The 27,105-nt window shown below is 36.4% G+C and overlaps 1 protein-coding gene across 3 annotated transcripts in view; it reads left to right on the top strand.

Moving 5' to 3' along the window:
- The first annotated feature begins 1,264 nt into the window (after nucleotides 1–1,264).
- The window catches only part of KPNA5 (karyopherin subunit alpha 5), a 53,746-nt gene continuing 27,905 nt past the window's right edge, over nucleotides 1,265–27,105 (top strand). Inside the window, exons 1-8 of one of the 3 annotated variants that reach the window (XM_008007240.3) lie at nucleotides 1,265–1,484; nucleotides 1,638–1,697; nucleotides 9,695–9,828; nucleotides 12,397–12,498; nucleotides 12,635–12,734; nucleotides 17,075–17,169; nucleotides 20,366–20,497; nucleotides 23,417–23,505. In XM_008007240.3, coding sequence (XP_008005431.1) covers nucleotides 1,481–1,484; nucleotides 1,638–1,697; nucleotides 9,695–9,828; nucleotides 12,397–12,498; nucleotides 12,635–12,734; nucleotides 17,075–17,169; nucleotides 20,366–20,497; nucleotides 23,417–23,505 — 716 coding nt within the window. In that variant the 5' untranslated portion in view covers nucleotides 1,265–1,480. Of the gene's footprint in view, nucleotides 1,485–1,591; nucleotides 1,698–9,694; nucleotides 9,829–12,396; nucleotides 12,499–12,634; nucleotides 12,735–17,074; nucleotides 17,170–20,365; nucleotides 20,498–23,416; nucleotides 23,506–27,105 lie in introns of all 3 variants that reach the window. The other 2 variants (XM_008007239.3, XM_008007241.3) reach the window with 2 other exon arrangements.

Raw genomic sequence — 27,105 nt, forward strand, 5'->3', positions numbered from 1 at the left:
CAAGCCTCCGTCTCAAAAAAAAAAAAAAAAAAAAGAAAAAAAAGAACTATAAGTATACTCAATCCGGCAGCCCAAGCCACTGCTCTGCCTATGGAGTAGCTATTCTTTTGTTTCTTTACTTCTCTAATAAACTTGCTTTCACTTCACTACATGGACTCATGATTGGCCACGCTTTCTGGTAACAGTGCCCAGGTTTCCTCTCTCAAGCTTGCCTTTCTCAGCCCTACATACTCACAGTTAAATAATCCCTTCTCTCCTGTTTGTTTTTTAACTATTGAAAATAGCAAACATCTTAAAACAATTTGTCATCATGTTTTTCCTCTTAAAAAATTGCAAACGTCTTCTGGGCAGGATTCATGTATTATCTTGTTTATTCTCTACCTAGCATTGCATCTGGAACACAGTCTGCTTTCAATACCGTTTGTTGAACTCCAGGGTAGATTATAGGGCTGTGTGTTATAATCTACACTACTTTAACTGAAGTTATTCGTTTACTGGTGACTACATTGTTGTCAAAAATCCACAGATGTGGCTGGGTGTGGTAGCTCATGCCTGTAATCCCAACACTTTGGGAGGCCGAGGTGGGCGGATCAGGAGGTCAAGAGATCAAGACCATCCTGGCCAACACAGTGAAACCCGGTCTCTACTAAAAATACAAAAATTAGCTGGACGTGGTGGTGCATGCCTGTAGTCCCAGCTACTTGGGAGGCTGAGGCAGGAGAATCGCTTGAACCTGGGAGGCGGAGGTTGCAGTGAGCCGACATCACAAAATCATGCCACTGCACTCCAGCCTGGTGACAGAGCGAGACTCCGTCTCAAACACAAACAAACAAACAACAAAAACCCACAGATGTTATAGAATATAAAATTATAAATGACAAAAAGCTTGAAACAAAATGAGCAGAGCATATAAAAGGAAGTTAATGATGCTGAAGAAAATTGAGCCTCTCTGTACACTCAACAAGGCTGCGATTTTTACCATCTTTTTTGCAATGTTGTAGCCCCAATAATGAATCTAAAATGGTACTTGACACAGTTTATATCCTTAAGAATGTATGCATGCACGCACGCGTGAAGAATAAATGAATGAGGGGGTTGTCCCTTTGCACGCACGGAGGTCTAGGGGCTGCAGAGTACCCACAGCCTGGCCACCGCAAGCGCAGCTAAAATCTAGGGGTTGTCGCAGGCACAGGCTCCTCCTTCGGTGGGTGGGGCGGAGGCGCGCACTTTCTCTACGCCTCACTGCTAGGATGTGCGGCCACCACTACTTCGCCGCCGCCGCTGCCGCCGCGTCGAGTGCAAGGGCTTCTGGGAGCCGAGCCTCGGGGTCTCGGAGAAGGGGCGCAGGTGGCCGCCATCTTGGATTGCAAACTGGGTCGCTAGGCTTCACGCCAGGGGCGGAGTGGCGGCCCTTCTGTTACCCGCCACACACGTCGCCGCTGGGGACTGGGAAATCAGGGCATCGGAGAGTGCCACATTAATGGGTAAGCTGGAGTGAACACGGGCTAGGTTGGGGGAGCCTCGGGTTTCGTCCCTTTGGGAACTACTAGTTCTGGGGCCATGGTTTTTATTTACCCCTTCCTTTGCGAAGGTCTCTGGAACCTGGCGGTGCCGGGTGTTTCTCATGTTTTCCCCAGGGCGACAGCGGTCGCGGGGGCGTGGCAGCCGGACCTTTCTCTTGCGGACGCGAAGGCGTGGTGAGTTCAGATTCTTTCAGCAGGTCCTCAGAAGGAGTGGTGGGCAACCGGTCTCGTCTTCGCCTCCCCGCCTCACCGTTTCCCGGTAGTTCTTTTCAGTTAATGGAGTTGCCAAATGTTGCCACTCATACCTGGTACCCAGCGGTTGTGTCCAACAGCTTATGGAAATTCCACAGTGTCCAAAGAAGAGACAGGTTCCATCCCGGGGGCCTCCTAGCCTCGCCCTCTCCCTCCGCCAGCTGCCCTCCTCCACCTGCGTGCAGGTGCCTCTAGTGCTCATTCCCGACGACAAGGCAAGCCTGGGTTCCACGCTTCTAATAGTCGGTCAGCTCCGTTCTAAGATGAAAACTTAGTTTTTCATCGATAATGCATAGGAGATGGAAGTATTTGAAAGCTGTGAAATGACAGTGATACGTCTAAAGAATGTGACACTGGCGGTGGGCGCGGTGGCTCACGCCTGTAATCCCAGCACTTTGGGAGGCCGAGGCGGGCGGATCACGAGGTCAGGAGATCGAGACCATCCTGGCTAACATGGTGAAACCTCGTTCTACCAAAAATACAAAAAAAAAAAAAAAAAAATTTGCCTGGCGTGGTGGTGGGCGCCTGTGGTCCCAGCTACTCAGGAGGCTGAGGCAGGAGAATGGCGTGAACCCGGGAGGCGGAGCTTACAGTGAGCCGAGATCTCGCCATTGCACTCCAGCCTGGGCGACAAAGTGAGACTCTGTCTCAAAAAACAAAAAACGAACAAAAAAAAGAATATGACACTGGCATTTACTTTTGAGCTTTTTGGACACGTTTTTTTAAAAAAGACAAAAACACTAATGATTTATCTCTCAATTACAATACCCAATAATGACTCATAATCTGTAGGAAAGTGGCTTTCTTGGTAGGTCAGGAACAACTCTGTCTCTCCGACCTAAGTATTGCTTGTTTGGTTATAAGGGCTCTCTAGTTGGCACTTTCCCCACTTTGTGCAGTCATTTACTTTCTCTAATGAGGCGCCCAGCCCCATGGAAATGAAGGCTTTACTGGCATAAGAAATAATGTCGTTTGATATTAAAGAAAATCGTAAGTTCGGATTCTAGTTATTTGCTCAACTTAAACATGGTTTTTCTAAGAGCCGTTGAAAGCTTATGAATGAAAAAAAATTCCTCTATTCTGTAGCTTTAAAGTGCCTGAATAACATTTCTTATATTTAAGTTTTATGAGACCTCAGCCTTTGAAGTGCAGCCTTTAAATTTATTTTTCAGTGAAAGAAACAATCCCCTTGGGTGGGACCCCTTTAGAGATAATTTCCCTTGATTTATTGTCCCCTTTAAATCAACTGCAGTGAGGATGGATGCAGGTGTTAAATTTGAAGATGCAGTGAGTTGATTTATTGTCCCCTTTAAATCAACTGCAGTGAGGATGGATGCAGGTGTTAAATTTTCCTATTGAAGAAAAAGGAACAAGTGATATATGAGTTGTTGGGGCTATATTTTATTTGGCTAAAATTTATGCTGAACAGGTTACAATGTGGTTGCTTGGATTAATGCTATCATAAGTAGCGCCTTTGTGTGTGTGTGTGGTAGGGCACAAGATGATCCAGTCAGATGTGGTAAGAAAATATTAGAACTTCTATTTGTTTACCTTTTCAAACTTTCATTAAAAATTTCTATTTTTTGTGAATTTTATGCTAGAGTAGTATATTAGAATAGTAATGCATGTATAGAAATAAATATATTGAGGATGAATGCACAAATACATTTTACATATGTAGGATGTGTGATTAAAAATGTTTACAGCCAGTGGCCTAGAATATGCTACATATATAGGTGATAAACATTTTAAGAATTTTATTTCCATGAGCATTTTATTTTACTTAAATATTTTATACGTATTGTATAATTCAACAACTAATACTGTGGTCAGTTTGCTCTGTAATGAACTCTGATCTCTTTACTTTCAAGAGTATAGCTTTTTATAGATATAAAATAGAGAATAATACCAAACATTGTTATTAGTAAAGTTATGTTGAGCAGTTCCCTCCTTTTTTTTTTTTTGAGATGGAGTCTCGCTGTGTCGCTCAGGCTGGAGTGCAGTGGCATGATCTCGACTCGCTGCAAGTTCTGCCTGCCAGGGTTCATGCCAATCTCCTGCCTCAGCCTCCCAAGTAGCTGGGACTACAGGCGCCTGCCACCATGCCTGGCTAATTTTTTGTATTTTTAGTAGAGACAGGATTTCACCCTGTTAGCCAGAATGGTCTCAATCTCCTGATCTTGTGATCCGCCCGCCTTGGCCTCCCAAAGTGCTGGGATTATAGGTGTGAGCCACCGCGCCTGGCCTTTTTTTTTTTTTTTTTTTTTTTTTGGAGTGATCTTGGCTCACTGCAACCTCTGCCTCCTGAGTTCAAGCGATTCTCCTGCCTCAGCCTCCCAAGTAGCTGGGATTACAGGCTCCTACCACCATGCCCAGCTGATTTTTGTATTTTCAGTAGAGACGGGGTTTCACTATATTGGCCAGGCTGGTCTTGAACTTCTGACCTCAAGTGATCGACTCTCCTTGGCCTCCTAAAGTGCTAGGATTATAGGCCTGAGCTACCCTGCCTGGCCATATTGAGCAGTTACTAATGATAACTATTTGTAGGTGCACATAGTATTGCTGAATCCATTAAATATTTTAAAGAAGGAATTTTGGCAGATTTATCATGCATTTCTTTTCAATCATTCTCAAGGCCTCAGCCCCTTCTTTTCTACCTTGAGCTCCACCAGTAGTGAGATTTGTCTCACTATCTTTACCAGTGACATAATTACCAAATCTGATGCCTGATATGGTACTTAGATTATTACAGACACTTTTATTTTCTGGATGAATCAATGAGTGAATAAACCGAGTGGCCTGTTATCAGTGGTACTACATCTTAAATATTCCTTTATCTTTTGAACTCCTTTCCTTTGCAGGACTCTTATATTTTTCCTTATTCTTCTACTTCTCTGACCTTCTTCTTTTTGGTTTCTTTTGCTCTTGCCTTTTTCCACTAAAATATAATTGTCCCCAAGGTTTCTCCTTTGGTCATCCTTCTGTAGCTCTGCATGATACTGAATGATCACTCCAGATACCTGTCCTGAGTTCTGATCCATATTTTCAACCATCTATAGATCAGTGCCTCCTACATGTGCACCAAGTACTATACATTTAACATGTTTAAAACCGGAGTCACTATACGCCTATTAGAATGGCTATGACTAACAACAGCAACAACAAAACCCCTTGCATTATCAAGTGGAGACAGGATGCAAAGCAACTGGAACTCTCATGCATTGCTGATGGGAATGCAAGATGGAATACTCACTTTGGAAAGAAGTTTGGCAGTTTCTTATGAAGTGAAACATAAACTTGCTGTATTATCCATCAGTTCTACTACTAGATATTTACTGAGTGAAATGAAAACTTATGTTTACACAAACACCTTTACATGAATGTATGTAGCAAATTTATTCATAACCTCCAAAAACTGGAAACCACCCAGATGTTCTTTAACTGGAAAACTGATAAACCGTGATATGTCCCTACAGTGGAATAGTAGCAATAAGAAAGGAGAGTTGATAGATGCCAACAATGTGGATGACTGAAATACCACGCTAAATGAAAGAAGCCAGATTTATTTTGTTGGTTTTGTTGTTGTTGATTTTACCTTTTAGGCTCAGGGTCACATGTGCAAATGTGTTATATAGGTAAACTCATGTCATGGGCGTTTTACAGATTATTTTGTCACCCAAGTACTAAACCTAGTACCCAGTAGTTATTTTTTTCTGCTTCTCCCCCTCCTCCTACACTCCACCTTCTGGTAGGCCCCCAGTGTCTGTTGTTCCCTTCTTTGTGTCCATGTGTTCTCATCATTTAGCTCCCACTTATGAGTAAGAACATGTAGTATTTGTTTTTCTGTTCCTGCATTAGTTTGCTAAGGATAATGTCCTCCAGCTCCATTCATGTTCCCACAGGAGACATGATCACATTCTTTTTTGTGGCTGCATAGTATTTCATAGTATTTATGTACCACATTTTCTTTATCCAGTCTGTTATTGATGGGCATTTAGGTTGATTGCATGTCTTTCCTATTGTGAAAAGTGCTGCACTGAACATTCGTGTGCATGTGTCTTTATGGTAGAATGATTTATATCCGTCTGGATATATACCCAGTAATGGGATTACTGCGCCAAATGGTAGTTCTATTTTTAGCTCTTTGAGGAATTACCACACTGCTTTCCACAGTGATTGAACTAATTTTCATTTGTTTTTTGACTTTTTTCTTTTCTTTTTTGAGGCATGGTCTCACTGTTGCCCAGGCTGGAGTGCAGTGGTGTGATCATGGTCACTGTAGCCTTGACCTTTGGACTCAAGTGACTCTCCCACCTCAGCCTTCCGAGCAGCTGAGACTATAGTCACGTGCCACCCTGCGTGGATAATGTTTTGATATTTTGTTGAGATTTGGTCTCACTGTATGGCCCAGGCTGGTCTCGAACTCTTGAGCTCAAGCGATCCTCATGTCTCCACCTCCTGAAGTCCTGGGATTACAGGCATGAGCCACCATACCTGACTCTTTTTGACCTTTTGGTAATAGCCATTCTGACTGGTGTGAGATGGTTTTTCATTCTGGTTTTGATTTGCATTTCTCTAATGATCAGTGATGTTGATCATTTTTTCATATGCTCCTTGGCTGCATGTAGGTCCTTTGAAAAGTGTCTGTTCATGTCCTTTGCTCACTTTTTAATGGGGTTGTTTGTATTTTTCTTGTAAATTTGTTTAAGTTTCTTATAGATGTTGGATATTAGACCTTTATCAGATGCATAGTTTGCAACAATTTCTCCATTCTGTAGGCTGTCTTTTACTCTGTTGATAGATTCTTTTGCTGTGCAGGAGCTCTTAAGTTTAATCAGATCCCATTTGTCAATTTTTGCTTTTGTTGCAATAGCCCCTTTGTCATGAAATCTCTGACTATTCCTGTGTCCAGAATGGTATTGCCTAGATTATCTTCCAAGGTTTTTATAGTTTTGGGTTTTACATTTAAGTCTTTAATCCATTTTGAGTTGATTTTTGTATATGGAACGGGTCCAGTTTCAATCTTCTGCATGTAGCTAGCCAGTTATCCCAGCACCGTTTATTGAATAAGGAGTCCTTTCCCAATTGCTTGTTTTTGTCAGCTTTGTCAAAGATCAGATGGTTGTAGGTGTGTGGCCTTATTTATGGGCTATTTTGTTTCATTGGTCTATGGGTCTGTTTTTGTACCAGTACCCTGCTCTTTTGGTTACTGTAGCCCTGTAGTACAGATTGAAGTCAGGTAATATGATACCTCCAACTTTGTTCTTTTTGCTTAGGTTTGCCTTGGCTATTCAGCCTCTTTTTTGGTTCCATATGAATTTTAAAATAGTTTTTTCTAGTTTTGTGAAGAATGTCATTGGCAATTTGATAGGAATAGCATTGAATCTGTAAATTGCTTTGGTCAATATGGCCATTTTCATGATACTGATTCTTCTTATCCATGAGCATGGAATCATTTTCCATTCATTTGTGTCATCTCTGATTTCTTTAGCAGTGTTTTGTAGTTCTCACTCTAGAGGTCATTCACCTCCCTGGCTGGCTATATTATGAGGTGTTTTATACTTTTTCTGAGAAGCCAGATTTAAAAGACTACATGCTGTATGATTCCATTTTTCTGAAATTCAGGAAAAGGCAGGACTGTAGGGATGAAGAATTCAGTTTTTACCAGATGTTAAGGGTCAGGGACGGCTAATAGGAGCAGCGTGAGGGAGTTTTTGGGGGTAACAACTGTTCTGTATCTTGATTGTGATAGTTACATGCGTATACATTTGTTAAATTCATAGAACTGTATACCAAAAGAGTGATTTTTACTAAATATAAATTTAAAAATAAACTTAAAATAACGGAATTCATTATTCTTGTCTCAGAAAAAAGCCGATATGTAAACAGAACAACCACTACTCTGATCCTCCATCTGTATTCTCTGTCTTATGTTATCTTGCCATACTACTCAAATGGCTCAGTTGAAAACCATGGAGTCATCCTAAACTCCTTTTTCTTCCTACCCAGATATCTGTTACATTCATATGGCCTCTAATTTTTACTGAATCACTTTCAGAAATGTTTCTGTAATCCAACCTGTCTTCTATGTTTTCATTGTAGTAACTTGTTTAGTTCATGCCTTCAGCATCTCTCCTGTCTCTCTGAACTATGTAAAAGAACCTTTTCCGGCCGGGCGCGGTGGCTCAAGCCTGTAATCCCAGCACTTTGGGAGGCCGAGACGGGTGGATCATGAGGTCAGGAGATCGAGACCATCCTGGCTAACACAGTGAAACCCCGTCTCTACTAAAAAAATACAAAAAACTAGCCGGGCGAGGTGGCGGGCGCCTGTAGTCCCAGCTACTCGGGAGGCTGAGGCAGGAGAATGGCGCAAACCCGGGAGGCGGAGCTTACAGTGAACCGAGATCCGGCCACTGCACTCCAGCCTGGGCGACAGAGCGAGACTCCGTCTCAAAAAAAAAAAAACAAAAAAAAAAACCTTTTCCTTAATTTCTTTAATTCTGTTCCTTAGGATCAAGTCCAAATTTCACAGCTGCATTATAGGAACCATATGGGCTCTAACCTACCTTTATAGCTTTATGTTCTCCCATGCATCCTCATTTTGGACACACTCAATCTCTTACTGTTCTTGGTTATGCAAGGCTTCTTCAAAAACTTTGCCTTTGCATATGTTCCTTCTGCTTGAAATGCTTGATTCTTCCCATTTCTCTTTCCTGCTTTTCCTTTAAGATAGGATACCCATGAAGCTTTCAGAAGTCCCTAAGGCACAATTAGTTGCCATATCTTCACTGCTCCCACAAGACTTAAAGCATGTATTTTAGTGTACTTTACTGCTTACAATAAAATTTGCCAATTCATTAGTCTGTCTCTTCAGTAACAGGGATGGCAGACAGATGCCAGCCTCTCCTTCTCTTCTGTTTACTTCATAAGCTAATTGGTCACAATATTGTCTCTGGTTAGACATGGATATGTCCTCTGAATTTAACAGAATAACATACTGGGTACTCACTATCTAATGTTAAACTGAAGTTGGCACCCTGCTTTAGGCTGATTTTTGTGTGTGTGTGATGTATACATCCAGAATAGGTTATAATATCAGTATTTTAATATTCCTATAAGATAATATCAAGATATCAATACTGTTACATTGTTAAAACATTTATAATTCACTTTCTAAAAGTAAAACTAGCACATATATTTCAAATATGAAATATATTTGCATGTATTTTATGTATTTATAAAATATATAAAAATGTTAATGTTTTAAAATACATTTGCAATAAAACTACTTAAAAATAAAGTATACATGTATTTTAGTATTTCAAAAGAACTAGTTATACTGGAGTACTAAAAACTGATATTGTAGTCATAATTCAAGTCCTGACCCTGTGACCACAGCTCTTAAGGCAGTGCCTTCAGTAAGAAGCCAGACCCCAATAAATATTTTAGATGTGCTTACTGGAGCCTAATATCATATTCCATTAAAAATAAGGCACTTCAATGCTGGTTATTTCTTGATCTAGCCAGAAACTGTAATTTAGAAGACTGTTTTTTTTTTTTTTTTTTACCCAAATAATTCATGATTATTTCCTGATGGTAATTATGTTTCAGAAAGGTTAAAACACTGCGGGGGCTAAGGAGACAGGAAAGGTTGTGGCATCTTAGAATCAATGAGATAGGTTAAACTTCGTCTTTGTTTATTCCAAAATTGTTTTAAGATATTATTTCTCAAATATGTGGGCATTTTGCTTTAATCTTGATGTGGAATTAAGGGAATGTATTCTTTGTACATAATTTTCAGAATGGGTTTTGTTAGCCTGTTAATCAGTGAGCCTGAATTTAGTTGCTAGATTAAGTGTCTCCTGTTGTTTTAAGAGAGTGAGTTATCAGTGTCTGTTTTCTTTTCTCCTTCCTTTAAGATGCCATGGCTAGTCCAGGGAAAGATAACTATAGAATGAAAAGTTACAAGAATAAAGCCCTAAATCCTCAAGAGATGCGTAGACGAAGAGAAGAAGAGGGAATACAGCTTAGAAAACAAAAAAGGGAAGAACAGGTAGGTGTTTTTAGCTATTTAATTTTGTTTTTTTTAAAGTTTAATTATTTGCTAATTATTGGATAATTAAAAATGGAAATGTTTTAAGAAGTTGAATATAGCTAAATCTATTATTTATTAGACTCCAGGCATCATAATTGCAAATTTGTGAAACAGAACTCTGTGCTACTTTTAGTCCTGGGAGAAATGGATTTTCTGTTTTATTGATAAACCTGCTGTGTTAATTATATTTTTACCTCACTGCTAATACATTTTTCCCCTTGCGTCTATTTAGATCACTTCCATTTGTCATTATAAAATTTGCCCCCTAAAGAAACATTATATATTATTTGCTGCTTTGTAGTTTTCACAATTCTTGCCCATAAGTAAATTATTGTCATCTTCCCATGCTACTCATACTGTTCCCCCATTGTCTTATTAGCCGGATCTCTGCTTATACTTTGCATATGTGACATAAAGAATGTAAAATCATTTAAGAGAGTATATCTCAACATTTTTTATTCCAAGGTGTACTTAAATGTAGAAGTATTTATAAATAAGTAAAAGAATGTGGTTCTCACACATATGAGTTAAAACTGATGTGTGAAAAGGACTAGCAGTGAAGAAAGTAGAAAAGGCCTATTCTATTCTGTAAGTAGAGATGGGATCCTGCTATGTTGCCCAGACTGGTATTGAACTCCTCGCCTCAAGCAACATTCCTGCCTGTGCCTCTCAAAGTGCTAGGATTACAGGCATTTAATAGGCAAGACCTATTTCAGAAATATGATTATGATTTCTCATCTCCCTATCTGCAGCATCTAACACAGTCCTTCATGCATTATAGTAGGTACTAAAAAAATCGTGTTGAATAAATGATTAGAAGGAGGATTGTTTACATATTAAATAGGAAGAGGCTGGGAGCGCTGACTCACCCCTGCAATCTCAGCACCTTGGGAGGCTGAGGCGGGCAGATCACGAGGTCAGGAGATGAGACCATCCTGGCTAACATGGTGAAACCCCGTCTCTACTAAAAATACAAAAAAATTAGCCAGACATGGTGGCGGGCACCTGTAGTCCCAGCTACTCGGGAGGCTGAGGCAGGAGATTGGCGTGAATCCGGGAGGCAGAGTTTGCAGTGAGCTGAGATCGCGCCACTGCATTCCAGCCTGGGTGACAGAGTGAGACTCCATCTCAAAAAAAAACCCCTGATATTTATTTAGCTATCAAAAATAATATAATCAGATTTTGTTTTCCTCAAATTTTGATTTAGGAAATGTAGAGTCATTCCTTGGTTCCAGGATCCTCTGCGGATATCAAAATTCACTGATGCTCAGGTCCTTTATGTAAAGTGGCATGGTATTTGCATATTACCTGCACACATCCTCTTGTATATTTTAAGTCATCTCCAGATTACTTATAATATCTAATACAGTGTAAATGCTCTGTAGTTGAGTTGTTATACTGTATTGTTTAAAAATACGTATTATTGTCGGGCTCAGTGGCTTATGCCTGTAATCCCAGCACTTTGAGAGGCCTAGGTGGGTGGGTCACCTGAGGTCAGGAGTTTGAGACCAGCTTGACCAACATGGTGAAACCCCATCTCTACTAAAAATACAAAAATTAGCCAGGCATGGTGAGCGCACGCCTGTAATCCCAGCTACTCAGGTGGTTGAGGCAGGAGGATTGCTTGAACCCAGGAGGTGGAGGTTGCAGTGAGCTGAGATTGTGCCACTGCACTGGCGACAGAGCGAGACTCCATCTCAAAAAATAAAATAAGAATAAAGTAAAATAAAATATGTATTTTTTTTATTTTCGTATTTTTGTTGTTGTTGATTTTTAAGAGATGGGGACTTGCTGTGTTGCCCAGGTTGCCCTCCAATTCCTGGGCTTGTTCAGTCCTCCCACCTCAGCTTCTCAAGTAACTGAGACCAGACACATGTGCTGCCATGTTTGGCTTATTATTTTTAATTCTTATTATTATTTTTGATCCGAGGTTGGTTGAATCTGGAAATGTGGAACTCACAGATATGGAGGGTCAACAGTACCTATAAATCTCCCTTAGTGAACTCACCATGTTTCTTTCTTCTTTTTTTCTGCTTCATTTTTATCTGCTCCTGAATTAATAAGCATAGGACTGTGATTCCTAAGAATTGTTTTCTATTCCTTGTTAATCAGATATACTAAATCAGTTAATGTATCAGATGTTATCTTTCCTGTGTAACAGATGTGCTTTTTAAGTTTTCTTGCAAAAATTCTTAGATACCTCATAATCCAGTGTGGAAATATGTGCTTTTTAAAGTGCTATAAAATGACTATGTGTATTCCATTTACAAGCTTACTGTTAGTAAAAGATCTGAGATTTAAGTGATGTGAAGTAGTCTCTGCAGCCAAAAGCTAGCCCAGAAATTCTGACTTCTCATAAATACCTTACTTCCTAGTATAATGATTGGGAAATACTCAAATATTCAGAATTTTAAGTTATAAAATTGATAGGGTTTTTTTGTCCACTCAAATGAAAACATGGAATTCTATGGCAATTGAATGTTTTATGGAAAGCTCAACGTGTAAACTGATTTCTCTTTATTACAGTTGTTCAAACGCAGAAATGTCTCTTTGCCCAGAAATGATGAATCTATGCTTGAAAGTCCTATACAGGATCCAGATATTAGTTCCACTGTACCCATTCCAGAGGTATATTTTACAAAAATATATTTCAAATTATACCTCAATAATTTTAGCAATAGTATATATAACAAATATTTATGCATGCAAAATTATTCATGTAAAATGTTTAAATGTTAATTATATTTTTGTGTGTGTGTTTTAGGAAGAAGTTGTTACTACAGATATGGTTCAGATGATTTTTTCTAATAATGCTGATCAACAGCTAACAGCAACACAGAAATTTAGAAAGCTGCTTTCTAAAGGCAAGAATTATTTTCAGTATGCTTATTTGATATTACAGGATTTTGTAGTAGAGGTTTATTTTATTGTTTTTTTTTTTTAAATTTTAAAATACCTTTCTTTGCTAGACACAGGTGTTATATTCTCTGTAAAATATATTGTAAAGTAACATCCATTTTTGAATATGATGTTAACAAAGTAACACATGTTGACTCTAGAAAAATTGTAAAAATATAAAAGCAGTTAAAGAGGCAAATGTAAAGAGACTAATCCTGCTGCCAAGAAATAAGGTTGGAGATATATATTTTTTAATTTTTGTAGAAATATTTTTCAGACATTATTTTTTAAATGGTACCATAACATAGAGTATGAACATAAAATGATGTAATCAGGCATTTAAATTTTTCTCAATTTTAGATTACCATAAACATACTACAATAATTGTTAAGCAATATAAATTTCCTTAATATTCATTCATAAAAGTGAAGTAGGGGGTCAAAGGGAATAAACTGTATTAATTTACACTCCCATCTTCAGTTTGTACAAGCATTCATTTCACTATTTTTACCAACATTCCCAATTCTCTTTTTCTTTTTTTTTGAGACAACATCTCACTCTTATCACCCAGACTGGAGTGCAGTAGCAGAATCATAGCTCACTACAGCCTCTACTTTCCAGGCTCAGGTGATTCTCCCACATCAGCTTCCTGAGTAGCTGGGATGACAGGCATGCATCACCACGCACAGCTAATTTTTTGTATTTTTAGTAGAGTCAGAGTTTTGTCATACTGCCCAGGCTGGTCTCAATTTCCTGGGCTCAAGTTATCCTCCCACCTTGGCCTGCCAAAATTCTGTGATTACAGGTGTGAGCCACCATGCCTGGCCTCACAGTTATCTTTAAGAAAAAAATGCTTATATAATAGTAATCATTATTTGGCTTTTTTTTTTTTTTTGTAATTAGGTGGAATATTTTGCCTTATTTATTGGTTCTTTATAATATATAATTGCCTTTTTATGTTATTTGACCAATTTTATATTGAGTTAATAAGAATTCATTTAAGTAAAAATTTAAATCTTTGTCTTGTGTTTCATATATGGAATTTATTGAACTAGTAGTTCTAATTTTATGGGGTTTTATATATGAACTGATAAGGTTTTGAAAATGCTCTTAGTTCAACTGCCTTATCATCCTAAGAGAGACAGAGGTTAGTGACACATGAAGAATGAAAGATATCTTGTGATCAGGTCAGCATAGATTATAAGGCTTTCACTTTTGCTTTCTTACTGTAATTTATGTTCATAAATAAATTTAACTTTCAATTTCTGTTCCTCACATACCTTAGCAATGTCAAGAAACCCTTATGCAATCAAGAATGGCTTCTCTCTTCCTCACAATACTTCACAGTTTTTGTTTTTATGATTGGGATTATTTTCTGAGTCAGATTAATATTGTTAAATTGTTTTTAAATTATATTTCGTCAAGATTTTATTTTTACATGTCATACTGTTAACAGAATTTATTTAGATTTATTTAAGATTTTTAGAGTTTGCCGCCGGTATTTTTGTAACATTTCCTTATTATTGAATTCTTTATCTTGATTAAATTTTTATTAAAGCATTGCTTGAAGGATTTTCTACCCCTTTCTTACCCCCATTCTAGGAAAATTGCATTGGTACAATTTTAAGCCTTTATATGTCTAAATACTATATTTCTGATGTCTTTGAGCAAGTTGTCTGGGTATCGAATTCCTTGATCAGAAGATTTTGTCCTCATTTACTCTAATTCCTAAAGGTATTCTGTTTCCGTTAAACTGTACTATCTTTCACAGAGACAATTGTGTTCTCTGTTTCTTCTTTGTAATGGAATTATGCTTGCCTAGTTGGACATACAGCAAGGAGTTAATAGATGTTTTCTTTCACTGATTGATGTGGGTTCCTGCCAAATCTATCAGCCCTAGAAAAATAATAGATTTACTGTATTTTTATTTGATCTGTCAAAGTAGGAAATATGAGAAAGCAAGCATCTAGAGCCCAGAACTGGAAGCGGAAACCACAGGAAACTTTGCCTCTTTTGCAAGCATTTCTTTATTATAATTAGTGTTCTTACTGTAGACACTAGGAAGATACGAATATGCCCTGGGTACTGCACAGCCTGTCTTAGCTCTAGCTTTTACTCCTCTGACTTAAGTCTGTGATGGTGACCTTTTGTTACATCTTCTACTTATTTCCTTGTCGTGGCCACTCTTGTGGATGTAAATCACAAACCATCCTTTTCTTCAATCCCAGTTTTGTAGAAAGTTCTCCAAAGCTTTCTTCTTTTGCTTGACTCTTGCTTAGTTTTCAGTTCTGAAGGAGATATTCTCCATATACTACTCATTGCCATAATGACTAAAAGTCTTCTCGGTAGCAGTTTATCACCATTATAAGATTATTTAGACTATCATCCTGTCAATATAATGCTAATAGTAGTTCATAATACCTGTTAGATTAGCTGACAATCCAAGCGCACTTTAATTGCTTTCTTTTAGATGAAGATAAATATAAATGTGTTGCTTTTAATTCACCAGGAAGAAACTGTATCTGGGTTCTTATGTGTATGTGTGGGTATATCTCATATCATATCTATATTTACTTTTATATATATAGCTGACAGTCTCAATGCCCACCTCGCCCTACCCGCCAACCACAAAACCCTGTATTTTCTTCCTTCTCTCTCATCTCTTTCTCTCATAAAGAGCAAGACAAAATTTCTGTCCATTAAATTTAAAACAAAATAGGATAATATATTTATGATTTTCTTTGGAAATAAAGAAAAAACAAGAAAGTGAAGGTGATAATTGCAATCCTATAGTTTTGTTTTGATTTTTTTAAGGTGGAAGGTAAAATGATTAAGAATACTTACTGTTTTATCCTGTCGATGTTTTATAACAGTATAAGTTAGGATCTGGAATTCATTTTTCCATTTTGAAGAATTGGGGCTTTTCATTTAGAACACCCAAACAAAACTTGATGGATGTAACTTCACTAACATTGCAGAAATTTTCTAAATTTTGCCCAAGTTAGAAGAATAGCAAATTTGTAGAAAAATGAAAAGGAAGAAGGAAGTCTGTTTCTAAGTAAATCTTTCTTAACAATTGAGATCAAGGTTTCTAGGATTTGAGCTGACTTAAAATTTAATGAAAATGTTTTTCTATATCAAAAAGAACGATTTGTACAGATGTTTTATATCCACCATTTGCTTATTCATCCTACTTATTAAACACAGTATGTTAACATTAATATATGAGTTCTTTATGATCAGTAACACAGTCAAATAGAGGAAGTAAGAAGAAAAGGAAGAATCAGAAGTAGAAATGAGTATTTTCTTTTGCATGACTACATGAATACATAACTCAGTAATATGCAGTTTGGCTGGTGGATGCAGGGCAAGGGAAGGAATAACCATGATGATATAATGAGTTTGATTTTGGGTATGCTGCATTTTGAAAGAAGGTGTGAAAATACATTTTAAAAGGTGTGAAAATAAAAATACATCTTGTAGTCACTTAGGAATATGGTCTGAAATCTAGGAAAGGAGAATTCAGCTAAGGTTGTTAGGTTTGTGAATTATCACAAATAGTAATAATATCTGGTACTTGAATTAACAAAATAGGTACATTTTCTAAGATGAGAATAAACAGGAATATGACTATCCCAAAGGGGCACCAATAGGGAAGCTACTGAAGAACCACAGAGGGTGTGTTTTGCTGAAGCCAAGGTAGAAGAGAGAGTTCTTTATACTTAGATGACCAGTACCTGAAATGTCTTTGTCTGGATTTTATATAAGCTTCCTACATGTTTTATGATTCTCAAAAACTGTCTGCATTTCATGAAAATTATCAATAATTGTAGACAGTCCATTAGCATTTCTGTAAAAAATAATTCCCGGACAAAAAAGAATCTCGTTTGACAGACATTAGGTAAATTGTGGTTGATAATGGAGGAGATATGCTTAGAAATTGAGGGTAGTACTGTAAAGAATTAGTGGAAACTTTATTCCTCAGTTGGTATTTTGAGTTTTGGGCAGAAATAATCAGTGTTTTGAAGGTGTCCTCAATAGCCTTCAATTTATAAAATTTAAATGTTTATGTAGGAAATATTTTTAAAGTTTCTTGCAGTGAATAAGAAAGCGGAATTTGCAAAATGTACAAAAAAAATTATAATCTGGAGAAAATTTGACTTCAATTACATCTAGCTAAGGGTTTTAATCTTGGGTCAGGGAAGCCTAGGAAAGAGTTATTTTATGTGTCCTGTTAATGGACACAGGGACCAGATTGTTTTCTTTTTGTGTATTTGTAATAACTTAAGTATTTTTAAATTTTTAGAACCTAATCCACCAATAGATCAAGTTATACAGAAACCAGGAGTTGTACAGAGATTTGTGAAATTTCTTGAAAGAAATGAAAATTGCACTTTACAAGTGAGTCTAAAGTTTTCTTTCTTAATTTTTCTCTAGAAATGACATGTTAAAGTTTCTAGTGAAAGCAACTTCTGCAGTATTGACTCTATTGTAAGCATTAAGTAAATACTTGGTAATTAAAAGAAAAGGTAGTGCCACCTGTCTTGCCTTGGACATGGTTGCAGTGCTAGTTTTTTCTAGGAATTGTTATTTTATTAAGCAATTTTGGAAAAAGTATATAAAATCATTACTACTGTTAATAAACAATTTATAGTTGTTTACCTTTAATAACTTTTTTGTTTTAGAAAACTTTGGACTAAAATGTTGTTAAATTTATTTTGATTCTTAGCTAGCCAGGGTTCTAACTTTTACCTCTTAAAAAACTTTTAGCTGATTGATTACTTCTTTTTTTCAAAACAGAATTAATTAGTATTTAGTGTTATCTAGTAGAAATGTGATCAGAGTTAAGTTTGTCATAAAGAACATGGGTTCTCAACCATAATATAGTTACAATTTTAAGATGTTTTCCAAATAATTTGCTACTAATGGTAATTTACTGAAGTTTGTGAATATTTTAGTGTTAAAAAAAGATTGGTTTTCCCGACATTCATTGCTATGTATATTCTTAAGATAGAGTACAGCTTGGAATTTTATCTATGTATCAGGAATTGCACAAGACATACACCTAACTTATAAATGCTATTGTCAATAATGGAGGACTGTTACTTCAGTAACAATTATTGAATTTATGACTTAAGAGTAGTGGTCTACCTAGCTGAATAATTTGGGAAAGATCCTCACATTTTAGGTATAAGCAAAGGAATGTATTGCATGTGTGAATGTGAAAAATTGTTGAGAATGTTTACAGTAAGAGTCTCTAAGAGGCTACTTTAGTCGTGTTACAGTTTTATTGTCAATTATTTTGATCTAGAGATCATGAAATCTGGTTCCATTGCTTTATACAAGCCCTAAGTCCAGACTAAAACCCAGACCTCTTGATACCTATTATTTGGCTTTTTAATTCCAATTGAATGAAAGAAGAAATGATTGAATGTGAATAAATAAAGTTATTGAGAACTAGTTTGAGCCAAGCATCATGTAAGATATTGTAGTTCCAAAATTCAGATATCCTGTCCAGAGAAATTCCTCACTTTCTCCTGGGAAAGACAGACAGCAAAAAGATCTGGGGTAACGTCGTGTCCTTAGTGCTCTAACAGAGCTATAAACAAAGTACTCTGGGGACACAGAACATAGCAACTTACTCTGTTTAGGGGAAGTTTAAGTTTAAGACTTCACAAAGGTAGTGTTGCAAGACTAGTCTTGAGGATAAAGGAGCCTTTGGCAGACTGAAAAGAGGAAAATTAATACTAGGTTTAGAGGATAGCATGTGTAGACAGCACAGTGTGGGAAGATTTGCTGGGCGTGGTGGCTCACACCTGTAATCCCAGCACTTTGGGAAGCTGAAGAGGGAGGACCTCTTGAACCCAGGAGTTTGAGACCAGCCTGGGAAAATAGTGAGACCTCATCTCTATAAAAAAATAAAAGTTAGCTGAGTGTGGTGGCATGCACCTGTAGTCTCATCTACTTAGGAGACTGAAGTGAGAGTATAACTTGAGGTTACAGTGAGCTGTGATCACACCACTGCACTCCAGCCTGGGCCCTGTCTCTAAATAAACAAACACACACACACACACACACACAGAGAGAGAGAAGTTAAGCATTTATTAATCACTGTAATTAAAAACTATAGAAATTCAACAGTGTGGTCTTGGGACAGCTACATGTTGTACCACATTACCCAAGCACATGTGAAGCATGTTAGTTCATATGATTGGTCCATCTAACTAATAGATCTCACACTGGGGGCCTACAAACAAGTTTTGTTGGCCTGCACATGTTTTAAAACGTGAATTAGATATTAAACGTTAAAAAATTGGGGGATTTCAAATGAATATCCAGGTTTTTGGCTCCTTTTGACAAATCAGAGGTGTTGCCATAGTTGTCAGATAGTTAAAATGAAAGGAAACTGAATAGGCATTCTGTCTCTATTTTCTTTTTTTAACTGGAAAGTTTACCTTTTTTTAAAAAAATTGTAGCCATACGCTCTAGGTTTTCACAGTTGTCACTTGCTTATCACTCGTTTTATGTTTAATTGGTTGCTGGTAGGCTTCTGACTTTACCAGTCTTTACTAAGGCTTTCTGGGGGATACTAGGGGCAAGTTTGCAGAGTAACCTTTTAGTTGTCTACTAGTTTATTTCATTATCTACAATTGGTTAGAACTATGGTCTCCATTTTTTTAAAATATAAATTCCCTTTAAAATTTGTTCTTAGTCCTAAACGTAAAAGTAACTGTACTTTTTAGTATTTCGGTAATGCTTTTGGGTACATTTTTTGTTACTTATAATGACATCTACATTTATGTGAAAAGTTATTTATGTGAAATATTAAAAAAATTTTTTTCATGGTTAATTTTATATGTCAAATATGTGAAATATTTTTTAAGCTATAGTCGCTGCTTAGTTTGCCTTTGGATTTGTGGGTTGCTTTCAGTAATTCACTAGTTCTTTGTTTTGGAGCCATGGTTGAATTTTCTCAGTTGCTTTTATTTTAAATCCATAATGTATATATATATTCAGATTTTAATTGAGTTGATATGAGTAACTTCTTAGAGACTCTGCAGCTTAAAAAAGTCCCAGCACTGGCTCTGTTAATAATGAAAACTTGATGTTGGACAGATACCTAAATCTCTCAACTTCTAATTTTTTGTTTCTTAAATAAGTAGAAAGTTACATGATCTGTAGAGAAATAAGTACCTCTTATGATTCTAAGTGTCCTGAATATACTGTTGTTATAAGTAGTGTCTCGTATTTGTTTTTAAACTGCTTGCTTTAGAATACTTGGCTCTGTAATAATAAAGAGGAGTTTTATGAATTATAAATTCAAAGGTGTTTATATATTGTTGATTTTGTATATTTTCATTACATTTTTATCAGTTATTTTCCCATATTAAAGAATACTTTTCTGTAATGAGTGACCTTTGATAACAATTACTTTTTTTCCTAAGAGTTTTTAATCTTTACATCTGACTTCACAATGAACCTTATTAAGTCAGTCTTTCACAGTTGTCCTAGCAGGTCTTTACTCCCTCTCTTTCCTTCTTTGCCTTTCTGGCATTTCTTTGGTTCTTTCCTTTATTTTACCTTTTTTTCTTCTTAGTTTGAAGCTGCATGGGCATTAACTAATATAGCATCTGGAACTTTTCTGCATACCAAGGTAGTGATTGAAACTGGGGCTGTTCCAATTTTTATCAAACTTCTTAATTCTGAACATGAAGATGTTCAAGAGCAGGTACGTTTCTAATTTGTACTGTTATATGTACTAGAATTCAGTTTTCTCTTGAAAGTACCATTTGTAATTACAATGTATAATTCATTTTTGTTTCTAATTGCTGTATATTGCATTAAATTACAGTAGTGTTTTTGGTGTTAAGTTAGAAGGGAGGAAGAATGAACGGTTCCAGACATAATCCTGGGTTCTCTATAAATGTGATTGCAGCTAGCATAGGAATTACTATTCCTGTTTATAAAAGTGCATATTGAGGCTGGGCATGGTGGCTCATGTCTGTGTTCTCAGCACTTGGGAAAGCTGAGGCGATCAGATCACTTGAGGCCCAGAGTTCGAGGCCAGCCTGGCCAACATGGTAAAATCCCAGCTCTGCTAAAAATACAAAAATTAGCCAGGCATGGTGCCACAGCTCCTCAGGAAGCTGAGGCACAAGAATTCCTTGAGCCTTTGGAGGCAGAGGTTGCAGAGAGCCGAGATCATGCCACTGTACTTCAGCCTGGGTGACAGAGCGAGATTTGTCTCAAAAAAAAAAGTGCATACTGAGACTCAAAAGTTAGTAACTTACTTAAAGTCACGATGAATGGCAGAGCTGGGTTTTAAAGCTGGACTGGTTTGACTTCTTGTTCTCTGCGTATATGTAGATTATATTGTTGCTTGTTTTAAGAGTATCACATTACTTTGAATAGAACCATTTTTTAATAAATTTAGTAAAGTTTTGTTCTAAGAGGGACAATTTAATTACATATAATTGTACCATCTGAATAAAGTCAAGTCATTTGACATTTTTGTTTTGCGTCATTTTTATGTATATAAATCTGTTGATCTCTCTACCATTTTATTCATTTCATTTTATATATATATTTTTTCAGTTAACACTAACATTGGGAGCCTTTTCTTATGGCAGTAATTATTCTTCCAAGGAAATTTTACTGATTACTCAGTATCTGCTCAGACATGTACCATAATTTGTTATCTATTCCTCAATTGTTGTACACTTGGATTATTTCTAGCTTATTGGTGTTGTTAATAATATGAATATCATTATATGTCATCACTCTTTATGTGCCTTTTGATTATTTTACTAGGAAAAATGACTACCCTGTCAAAAGGAAAATTTTCTTTTTTCTTTTTTTTTTGAGACGAAGTCTTGCTCTTGTCCCCCAGGCTGGAGTGCAATGGCACGATCTCGGCTCACTGCAACCTCCGCTCCCCAGGTTCAAGCGATTCTCCTGCCTCAGGCCTCCCGAGTAGCTGGGATTACAGGTGTCTGCTGCCACGCCCAGCTAATTTTTGTGTTTCTAGTAGAGTTGGGGTTTCTCCATGTTGGCCAGGCTGGCCTCAAACTCCTGACCTCAGGTGATCCGTCTACTTAGGCCTCCCAAAGTGCTGGGATTACAGGCGTGAGCCACTGCGCCTGGCCAAAAGATAAATTTTTTAAAGCTCTTACTATGTATTTCAAAGTCAGACTCCAAGAATGTTATATCAATTAAGATCTCCAACAGAATATTATCCTCCATAAGGTAGAAAATGTCTTTAGTTTAAAGGTTTCTCTTAAAAACAAACAGAAAAATCTTAGGTCTAGAGTAGATGTTAAAAATACTAACTTATATTTTAAACATTGAAATAAAACTTTCCCAATTGAAAAGTAACATGTCTACTTTTGTACTAACATGAAAAGTTTATGGTGAGAATAAAATAAAATGATAATTTGCATTTGCATAATTTCTTACCTAATTGAAATTTAGTAAATCAGTATGTGTTCTGAGAAACACATTTTCATCATTGTGCAAATTCCATGGAGTCTATTTACACAGACCTAGACGGTTTATAGCATGGCCTTTTGCATCCAGTCTACAAACCTATACAGCATGTTACTGTACTAAAAATGCTGTAGGCAGTTCTTTTTTTTTTTTTTTTTTTGAGACAGAGTCTTGCTGTGTCACTCAGGCTGCAGTGCAGTGACATGATCTGCACTGCAACCACCACCTCCTGGGTTTCAAGCAATTCTTACGCTTCAGCCTCCTGAGTAGCTGGGATTACAGGCACCTGCAATCATACCCAGCTAGTTTTTGTGTTTTTAGTAGAGACGGGGTTTCACCATGTTGGCCAGGCTGGTCACAAACTCTTGACCTCAAGTGATCTGCCCACCTCACCTCCCAAAGTGCTGGGATTACGGGCATGAGCCACTGCACCCAGCCTACTATAGACTATAGTGGTAAGTATTTGTGTATCTAAAAATACAAAAGGTACAGTAAAGATATGGTATTATAATACTTTGAGACTACCATCTTATATGCAGTCTGTTATTGACTAAAATGTTATGCAGTGCATGATTATAATTGGAAAATTTGCTAGATAGATATATTTTGTCTTTCTGTGTAAATTCAGAGTAAACTATGCTCTTTGTTGAACAGTATAGATATTTCACTAGTACGCAAGGAAAACTTTTTTTTTGGAGACAGAGTTTCGCTCTGTTGCCCAAGGTGGAGCATGGCTCATTGCAACCTCTGCCTCCTGGGCTCAAGTGATCCTCACACCTTAGCCTCCCAAGTAGCTGAGATGACAGGTACATGCCACCACACTCAAATAATTTTTGTCATTTTTTTGGTAGAGACAGGATTTTACCATGTTGCCCAGGCTGGTTTTGAACTCCTGGACTCAAGCGATCTGCCCACCTCAGTTTCCCAAAGTGCTGGAATTACACATGTGAGCCACCCTGCTCAGCTGGAAAACTTTTTAAATGTCCTGTCTTTCAATTTGGATAAAAATATTAAATTGCATTTTGAAAGTTTTTCTTCTCTACTTTTTTTTTTAACATGTCACAAACTGTTGCTTTGTTCATTCTGTACTAAAATCTCATTCCTGAAGGAAAGCCTCTAATTTAAAATACTGTTTTAAGATAATTTTTTTTTTTTTCCTAAGGCTGTTTGGGCACTTGGCAATATTGCTGGTGACAATGCAGAATGCAGAGATTTTGTTTTGAATTGTGAAATACTTCCACCTCTTTTAGAGTAAGTACTTTATCACAATTAAGTATGTATCAAAAACTATATACTCTACTATATTCTACATATGTAATTAAGTTCTTCAGTCATACTTTTAAATTTGTCTTATGGTTATCAGGCCTACAGTAGCTTGAAAGTAGGTAGAACCAAGAGAAATTTTCAAATTGTTATCTGTGTCTTTTATGTTCTCTTAAACCACACTTAACAGTGGTCATTGCTCACTTGATGCTTACTGATACAAATATAAAATAATTATTCTGCAAAAACAAGGATATATAGTAGTTTATAATACAATAAAATTTACATATTGCTATAGCAGAGAATCCTTAATACTTGAACAGATAGTGTATTTAGGATGTCAGTATGTTTTAAATTTTATTAAAAGAACAAAGATTTTAAGATAGAGATTTTTCTTTCAGGATTAGAATTTTACTTAAAGTGATTTATCTAATAGTTTCCTCAACTACTTTATGTATTTTTTTAAAAAAGAAATTACCCTGTAATGTAAGGTCCTTTATAGAAATGACATAAAAATTTTTGAAAGACAGGTTTATACATATTGTTTATGATTAAGAGGATCTTTGTGTAAGATAAATGCCAATGGCAGATAGTGAAGAAAAATACTAATCAAGGAGATGGTTAGAAGTAATTATTTTACTCTTCATTTCTGCGTGGAGGTGCATTCTGCATCCTCTCCAGCTGAGGAATTGAATAGGAAGAATAAATTTCTAGACACTAGTTTTCAAAAAAAGTTTTACTCTAGCTTTCTGTGGACAGAAGTTATTTCTTGGCATGGTTTCATTTAACCAATCTTGATTGAAGATGTGTGCAAACCACTGAACCACTCACTATAATTTCATTTATTATGGGCTTAAAGTTAATGGTCCATATTATTTGAGAATTTCGCTGAGCTATAAAAGAAAGTACTGATTTAGAGTTCAATATTAATTATTTTGAAGTCTGTACTATTAACAACTTTTCTTAAAGTTTCAATTTGATACTTGTCTCACCTGATTTATGTGGTATATAAATTAACTGAGCAATTTTTGTTTTTGTTGTTCTGTCTCTATTTCATTTTATTATTTGTTAATATCTCAAGTAGGTAGTGGTTTATGAAGTAGTAAACATTTCTTAGGTCTAATCTCTTTAAATGCCTTAAGGTGCTTTTTAACCATGACTACAGAAACCAAACTAAAAAATAAAATGAAGGAAGAATAACCAGTACCCAGCTATGTAGTAATGGTTATAAAAACAATTTCAGGCTGGGCGTGGTGGCTCATGCCTGTAATTTCAGCACTTTGGGAGGCCGAGGTGGGTGGATCCCCTGAGGTCAGGAGTTCGAGACCAGCCTGACCAACATGGAGAAAGTCCCCGTCTCTACTGAAAATACAAAATTAGCCGGGTGTGGTGGTACGTGCCTGTAATCGAGAGGCTGAGGAGAATCGCTTAAACCCGGGAGGTGGAGGTTGCGCTGAGCTGAGATTGTGCCATTGCACTCCAGCCTCGGCAACAAGAGTGAAACTCCATTTCAGATAATAATAATAATAAAATAATAATAATAATTTCCAAAAAGGGTATTAGAAAGTTGGAAAGTTTCAGAGTTTCATTATAAAACTTCATCTTAGAAAGTTTCCAAGTATTTAAAAAAATAAGAAAGGTAGTTAAAAGGAAGTTAAGTTAGATACTCTCACTGGAGTTGGGCAAAAGGAAAAGTTTTCAGCTTAAAAATGATTATGCATTATTTGTTGTTCACATTGTAATTCACATTAGGTAATGCTTAAATAAATGTAAAACAAATGTGTCATTTTATCTGTTCTGTTTGAGTGACATTTTAATTTATTTTATTAGTATTGATTTGATTCTCAGTAAATGTAAATCTTTTACTACTGTAAACTATCCTGATACAACTTTGCTGTAATTTAACTCAACTTTATAATGTAGCAAGTTTGTACTTTCTCATAGTAACTCCATTAACACAAAAAAAGAACAATAATATACAACAGGAGTTGGCCAACTTTATCTCTTAGGCCATATCTGGCTTGCTTCACGTTTTTGTAAATTAAGTTTTATCGGAACACGGTCACACCTATTCACTTACTTAATGTCTTTGGTTGCTTTCATGCTACATCAGCATAGGTGAGTAATAGAAACGAGAAAGATGGCCTGCAAACCCTAAAATATTACTGAAAAAATTTGTCAACTCTTAGCATACAAAATCAGTGTAACTATTTTATTTCCAAATCTGTTGTATTTTGGAGAAATCTCACGTCTGTTTTTAGGAAAGCCTTTAGAACAGTAACTTTTTTTTTAGTGTGGTAGAATACATGTAACCAGTTTAATCATTTTAAAGTGTACAATTTAGTGGCATTAAGTAGATTTACAACATTGTACAACTATCACTACTCTCTAGTTCCCGATTTTTTTTTACCACCTTAAACAGAAACCCAGTACCCCCATTAGCAGTCACATCCTGTTTTGCCATCACCTTGTGCCTTGGAAACTACAAATCTGTTTTCTCTCTCTATGGATTTGCGTATACTGTATATATCACATATGTGGAATCATACAATATATTACCTTTGTGTCTGGCTTCTTTTACCTTACTGTTTTCAATGTTCATCCATATTATAGTGCATGTATCAGTACTTCGTTCTTTTTGTGGCTGAATTATATTCCATTTTATGCATGTGCCACATTTTATTCATTCATTAATAGATGAACACTTCAGTGTGTCCACCTTTTGACTACTATAAATATTGCTCCTATGAACATTCATGTACAAGGTTTTGTTTCAGTACTGGTTTTTAATTCTTGTGGGTATATAAATATGTAGGAGTGGAGTTTGCCAGGTAATATGGTAATTCTATCTTTAATTTTTTAGGGACTACCAAACTTTTTCACAGCAGCTATACCATTTTACATTCTGCTAGCAATGTATGAGTGTTGTAATTTCTCTATATCATCAGCAACACGTATTATCTGTTACTCTGATTTAGATCTTCTTAGTGGGTGTAAGTTGACTTTTTCATTTCTATGAAAGAGTCATTGTCATTTTGGTAGGGGTTTCATTTACTCTGTAGATCACTTTAAGCAGTATTGCCATCTTAATAATATTAAGGCTTCCAATTCATGAACCTGACATATCTTTTAATTAATTAAGCTCTTTCATTTTAACAATATTTTGTAGATTTTAGTAAACAGATTTTATACCTCTTTGGTTAAATGTATTCCAAAGTATTTTATTCTTTTTATTCAAATGTAAATGAAATTGTTTTCTTAATTTCTTTTTTGACTTGTTCCTTGGTAGTATATAGAAATACAACTGATTTTTGTGTGTTGATTATTTATTTATGTATTTATTTTATTTATTTTGAGACAGGGTCTTGCTCTGTCACCTAGGCTGGAGTGCAGTGGTGTAATCTTGGCTCACTGCAGCCTATGCCTCCCAGATTCAAGTGATTCTCATGCCTCAGTTTCCCAAGTAGCTGGGATTACAGTCATGTACGACCACACCTGGCTAATTTTTGTATTTTTAGTAGAGACGGAGTTTCACCATGTTGGCCAGGCTGGTCTTGAACTCCTGGCCTCAAGTGATCCATCCCCCCT

This window comes from Chlorocebus sabaeus, chromosome 13 (genome assembly GCF_047675955.1).
Source record: "Chlorocebus sabaeus isolate Y175 chromosome 13, mChlSab1.0.hap1, whole genome shotgun sequence".
In the NCBI taxonomy this organism is placed as follows: domain Eukaryota; kingdom Metazoa; phylum Chordata; class Mammalia; order Primates; family Cercopithecidae; genus Chlorocebus; species Chlorocebus sabaeus.